General features: G+C 42.9%; 1 protein-coding gene across 1 annotated transcript in view; it reads right to left on the bottom strand.

Annotated features, from left to right (window-relative positions):
* Positions 1 to 6,466, bottom strand: part of FRMD4B (FERM domain containing 4B) — a 233,164-nt gene that overhangs the window by 155,778 nt on the left and 70,920 nt on the right. The window contains exons 2-3 of the mRNA XM_008065027.2: positions 4,545 to 4,610; positions 2,692 to 2,786 (exon numbers count right to left, since the gene is read on the bottom strand). Of these exons, the coding sequence (XP_008063218.1) occupies positions 2,692 to 2,786; positions 4,545 to 4,610 (161 nt within the window). The remainder of the gene's footprint in view (positions 1 to 2,691; positions 2,787 to 4,544; positions 4,611 to 6,466) is intronic.

The following is a 6,466-nucleotide window of genomic DNA, read 5'->3' as shown; positions in this document are numbered from 1 at the left end:
GATGAGGTCTCGCCTGCCCAGGCAGGTCTCGAACCCGCGGACTCAGGCAATCCACTCACCCAAAGGCGTGGGATTACAGGCTGAGCCACCGAGCCCGGCCTGGTTCTTGCTTTTTTAAAATTTTAATTAAAAAAAAAAATTTTTTTTAACATATACAAAAAAATATTTTTTTTTGAGTTGGAGTCTCACTCTGTCACCCAGGCTGGAGTGTAATGGCACGCTCACAAGCATCGCAGCTTTGACCTGTTGGGCTCAGGTGATCCTTCCACCTCAGCTTTCCAAGTAGCTGGAACTACAGGTGCGTGCTACCATGCCCAGCTTATTTTGTTTATTTATTGTAGAGATGAGGTCTCACCAAGTTGTCCCCGGCTGGTCTTGAACTCCTGAGCTTAGGCAAACCTCTCGTTTTGGATTACAGGCTTGAGCCACCAAGCCCGTTTTTTTTTTTAATTTTTATTTTTAAAAATGCGGGGTATAATTCAGGGTTAGGTATATAAAAGCTCATTATGCAGTTACCCTTGTTGGTTCTTGCTTTTTATTACTTATCACCTCCTAGACATCATCCCAGTCCACCCTGTCTAAAATTGCCCCCAGCTTTTCTCTTATGGTTTCTAATTTTATATCCTTCATGTGCTTGCAATTTCTGGTATTTCCTCATTTATCTACTTGTTTACTCATTATGCTAGATGAAACCACGGCAACATAAGCTCCATTGAGCAGGGGCCTTACCTGTGTTGCTTACCATGGAATTCCTGGGATCTAGAATAACATCTGGTTTTGAGTGGACACTCAAAAATATTGTTAAATGAATAAATTACTCCAATGCTCATGCTATTTTTTTTTTTTTTTTTTGAGTTGGAGTTCTCACCCTGTTGCCCAGGCTGGAGTGCAGTGGCATGCTCATGACTACCATAGCCTCGACCTGCTGGGCTCGGGCGATCCTTCAGCCTTAGCCTTCCAAGTGGCTGGAACTACAGGCATGCACCACCATGCCTGGCTCATTTTTTGATTTATTGTAGAGATGAGGTCTCACCAAATTGCTCAGGCTAGTCTTGGACCCATGGGCTCAGGCAATCCTCTCACCTCGGCCTCCTGAAGTGCTGGATAGGCACGAGCACCGTGCGCGGCCAGTACTCTCGTGCTCTTAATCTCTGCTCTCTGTGAGTTCCCCCTAATTATAGTATTAGTGTAATTATAGCCATGATGTAGTTATATGCTTTATGTCTTACACTGTTTGCTATAGTTTCATTCACACTCAGATTCAACGAACGTGTGTACATGTGTTCAATCACTGATTCACAGGGACGGGTGTTGGTTTGCCAGCTCCAGCGTGTGGTCAAGAGACGTCTGCATTTTCCATTCCATCCAGCAGAGGACAGCACACAGAGCCCTGGGATAGCAGCTGTTCAGTGAAGAGATACTTTGTGCCTCTGAGTGGGCTGGGAGATGTCCAGTGCACTCTTCTCTGCTTTGTTGAACATTCTTCAGAACAGCCTGAGTCTGGAATCAAAGTGTTCAGGTTTTTCTACACCTCCTGACAATTCAGCTGCTGATTTTCGCCCAGTGTAAGTCCTGAGACTGTTGGCATTTTCTGGAGGTTCTAGGCTTGCAGCCCACCTGGGCTGGAAATAACCAGAAGCCACAAGGTGTTAAAAACAAATTAACTCCTTCTTGAGATTATTTTCTATCTGGTTAAACTGAAGAACTGAAAAAGCACTTACATTGGCAACATTATGAAAAGAATGTTGAGTGGTTGGCCAATATATTTTTTGCCTGGAACACATTTTCTTGAATTTTAATATTTAAGGAACTCTTTGGACATTGTCTCCAGAAAGAGGAAGGACTCTTCTGATAATGTATCAGGATGCATATGAGGTAGGCAAATTGGGCTGCCACAAAAAGACAGAAACACATACTCACAGAAACACACACACACACACACACACACACACACGTGTCCACACACACATACACACACACACAAAAGTCAGTAAGTCCAAACACACTCTCTTACACAGAGTCTTAAATTCTCATGAATTTATGTTCATATACCAGCCTTATTTCACAAGGGATTTATATTGTCGATAAACCTATATAAGAGCCAAAAACTCAGCATGAAAAATGGAAGTAAAATAAAAAGATAGTAAGAAGGCAACATAAAATGGAGCTAAGTGGTAGTTAAAAAGTTCATTCACATTGCACTGTATACATATTTTCTGGGTGGGTTACAAATTTGCCTTTAAATTTTCTTGCCACCAACACTAAAACATTAATTCAGTTTCAAGATGTGAATGAATAACAACCTAGTATTTCTATAATTGATACATAAGCTATATTAGCAAGCACAACTGTATTCAAAGACATGTCAAGATAGAATATAATCAAGAATAACAAACTCATTACTACACATTTCTAAAACACTTAGAACGATATTTTGAGTTCTTAAAAACGACCGGTATTCCTTTTCTTTTCTCTTTACAATAGTCCTAGAAGAAAAGTTCCATATTAAAAAACCTTTAGGTCAGGCGCAGTGCCTCATGCCTGTAATCCCAGCACTTTTGGAGGCTGAGGTGGGAAGATTGCTTGAGTCAGAAGTTTGAGATCAGCCTGGGCAACATAGTGAGACCCCATCTCTTAAAAAAAATTGAAAATACAAAAAGGCAAAGAAATGAAAACTATTGAAACACTTACGTGTCATCTATAAATGTTATCCCAAAGTATTCCTTTTCTTTCAGGTTGAAATGTGAAGCCACGAGGTCCAGCAACTCTCTTGATAAAAGTTTGGGCTGTCAATATAATAATCTGGTTAGAAACAATTTGGTTATCTCTCTCTCTCTCTCTCTCTCTCTTATTGCTACCACCTCCTCTGCCCTGAAGACTTTAATGCAGCTTTTGTTCATTTTTAAATACCTGCCTCTGTCTGCGGATTAGATTGATCCACTATAGACCATTTTCCAAGAGTTGTGGGGAGAAGAGGAAATGGTAAGAAGACTATCAATGAGATCATCATTTTCATGTATTTGCAATTCACTCAAGTGAATTTCCCTTTAAGGTAACAGTGTGCTCATGTTTTGAAAAAAGTACTCTGTTATATGTTACATGGTACTAGTGCAAGACAAAGAATATTAAACATCTTACTGCCTGTCTATCTATGATACTTTAAAAGGACTGCAGGAATAATTTTGTTTGGTGGTGGCAGGTTAAGGAAGCTCAGGATCCACCCTGTGGGGCTGCACATAGAACCACCCAGCAACAACGACAGTAACAGTTTCCATTTTTATGCTGATCTCACATCCATTATCTCATGTAATCCCCATAATGAGCCTATGAGGTAGGGTTTTTTTATTCCATTTTATAGAGGAGCCTACCAAGGCCAAGAGGGGTTAAGCCCCTCACCTGACATTATGCTGTTAGTAAGGGCAGAGATTTGAATCCAGTCCTGTCTCATTCCAAAGCCTAAGCTTTTCCTTTCTAAGGATGGAGCAACCGTACCCATTCATCAACAGTAATGAGCACCTACTAAGAAGAAGGACCTATCTATGAGCTTTTGGAAGCATTGGCCTAGTGGGAAGAACAGAGCTCGAAATTAGCCAGAATGTCCAGAGTGATCAGAGATTTGCAGGGATTGAGGAAGGAAAGAGGATTGCAGGAAGGCACTCTACATGGATTCTTTTTGAACTTTGAGCCAAATAGTTTAGGGTACACAATGGTGCTTTGAAGGTTGGATATTTGCTATTGGGAGAGAAAAAATGGACATGTCTTGAAGACAGAAAAAGCAAAAAGAAAAGAAATAGGCAGAGATCTAACCCAAAAGGTCTACTTTGGTGAAACTACTGTTGACTGTACTGTTTCACTCTAATTGAAGCCTAAGCATAGTGGGCTAGAAAGGAATGGAAAAGAATTTAGGTTTGGTCAGAGGAGAAAATTCTAGCCTAGCTATAGGTGTGGCCTGTTTGCAGGGACTTCTACAATTTTGTAAGGCTTCTGGTCTAGAGTGTTGGGGAATAGAAAGAGAAGTATCAACAATTAAAAATACCATCACTCACACACTGCCATATATTTTACAAAGAGATTTCACTCATATATATATATAGTCAAGCTTGATTTCAACCATAATACTATGAAGACTAGGTGGTCTTGATCTCAGTTCATCGTTGATGAAACTAGGTAGTTAACTTGCACAATGCCATGTAGCTGGAAAGTGGCAGAATGCAGATTCTCACCTCACAATAACTCTTTCAAAGAAGTAGTATGGATCCTAAATTACCAACAAGAGGTTCAGAGAAGTCAAGTCACTCGCCCAGGGTCACATAGCTATTTAGAGTCAAGCTGAGATTGGAACTCAAGTGTCTCTGAATCCATGTCACCAGGCTATAATTACTCTTAGGTCAAGACCAAGTTTTCTGACTTTGAAGCTGCTTTTCCCCCCCTCAATCAATCCCAAGTCATTGGCTTTGAGACCAGACAAGAGAGCAGCTTGAACACAAACTGGGAGTCTCACGGGGGGAACTAGGATGGGCTGTCCCTGTGTGGGCAACACTTACCTGAACCAGCAGCTCCAGTCTTCTGTCATCCAGGAGGTGTACCTGGCAGTGCCTGCCTTCTGTCATCTGTGGGAACAAGACAGGAAGAGTGTTGTCAGGGCCAGGGCTAGCAAGCAAACCCTTGCACTTACTGTATTATTTATTTATTTATTTATTTTGAGTTGGAGCCTCACTCTGTCGCCCAGTTTGGAGTGCAGTGGCCGCTCCTGGCCACCACAGCCTCGACCTGCTGGGCTCCGGTGATCCTTCCGCCTCAGCCTTCCGAGTAGCCGGAATTACAGGCATGCGCTACCACGCCTGGCTGATTTTTTGATTTATTGTAGAGATGAGGTCTTGCTGCCCAGGCGCGTCTCGAACCCGCGGGCTCAGGCAATCCACTCACCTCAGCCTCCCAAAGGCGCGGGATTACAAACTGAGCCACCGAGCCCAGCTTCATTTATTTTATATGGGATGTGCTCAGTCTAAAAACGGCTTCAGTTGAGTTAATCAACAGACTTGGCTAGAAACAGATTTATTATATGACATTAACTGGATTTAAAAGAAGAAAAGGGCTGGGCATGGTGGCTTGCATCTGTAATCGCAGCACTTTGGGAGGCCAAGGAGGGAGAATCACTTGAGCCCAGAGCCTGGGCAACATAGTGAGACCTTGTCGCTACAAAAAATAAAAAAATTAGCCAGGTGTGATGATGTGTGCCTGTAGTCTCAGCTACTAGGGAGGCTGAGGTGGAAGGATTGCCTGAGCCCAAGAGGTTGAGGCTGCAGTGAACCGTGATTGTGCCACTGCACTCCAGCATAGGAGAAGAAGAAAGAAGAAAGAAAGAAGAAAGAAGAAGAATGGAGGAGGAGGAGAAGCAAAAGAAGGAAGAGAGGAAGAAGAGGAGGAAAATAAAAAAAGCAAAGGCTAGTATATATATTGAAAAAAACTGCACCATGAGGGAGAGCATAAAAAAAAGAAAAAAATTGAATAAATAATGCCTGTAGAGCATATTGAGTTTGAACAATGCACCCAAGATTATACTATGAAAATTGGTTTCCTTCCCAGAGGACACTACTGCATTTTTTCTTTAATCAAAGTTTTATTTTCCAAATGAAAATATCTTTTATCACTGGGGTGTTTGTTTTTTTTTTTTTTTTGAGTTGAAGTCTCACTGTCTCCCAGGCTGGAGGACAGTGGCATGCTCACGGCCACCTCAGCCTCGACCTGCTGGACTCAGGTGATCCTTCTGCCTCAGCCTTCCAAGTAGCTGGAACCACAGGCATGTACCACCATGTCTGGCCAATTTTTTGATTTACTGTAGAGATGAGGGCTCGCCAAGTTGCTCAGGCTGGTCTTGAACCCAGGGGCTCAGGCAATCCTCTCACCTCAGCCTACCAAAGTGCTGGGATTATAGGCATGAGCCACCATGCCTGGCTCACTGGTGTGTTTTATTAAATATAATACATACATAGTTATAAGAAGAAAAGCAAACAATACTAAAGTTAAAATGAAAAGTCTCGCTGGGTGCAGTGGTGCACTCCTATAGTTCCGCCTACCTGGAGGCTGAGGCAGGAGCATACTTTGAGCCCAGGAGGCTGAGGTTAAAATGAGCTGTGACCACACTGGTGAGTAGCTACTGCACTCCAGCCTGAGCAACAGAGCGAAACCTCATCTCTTTTTTTTTCTGAATTGGAGTTTCACTCTGTCTCCCAGGCTGGAGTGTAGTGGAACGCTCATGGCCACCACAGCCTCGACCTGCTGGGCTCAGGCGATCCTTTCGTCTCAGTCTTCCAAGTAACTGTAACTACAGGCATGCACCACCACACCTGGCTAATGTTTTGATTTATCGTAGAGACAAGTTCTCACTGTGTTGCCCAGGCTGGTCTCGAACCCATGGGCTCAGGCAATCCTCTCACCTCCACCTCCCAAAGTGCTGGGATTACAG

This window comes from Carlito syrichta, unplaced genomic scaffold, assembly GCF_000164805.1.
Source record: "Carlito syrichta isolate Samal-C Ts95f unplaced genomic scaffold, Tarsius_syrichta-2.0.1 Scaffold308136, whole genome shotgun sequence".
In the NCBI taxonomy this organism is placed as follows: Eukaryota; Metazoa; Chordata; class Mammalia; order Primates; family Tarsiidae; genus Carlito; species Carlito syrichta.
The sequence above is the reverse complement of the archived record's forward strand: the minus strand, read 5'-3'. Positions and strand labels throughout refer to the sequence as shown.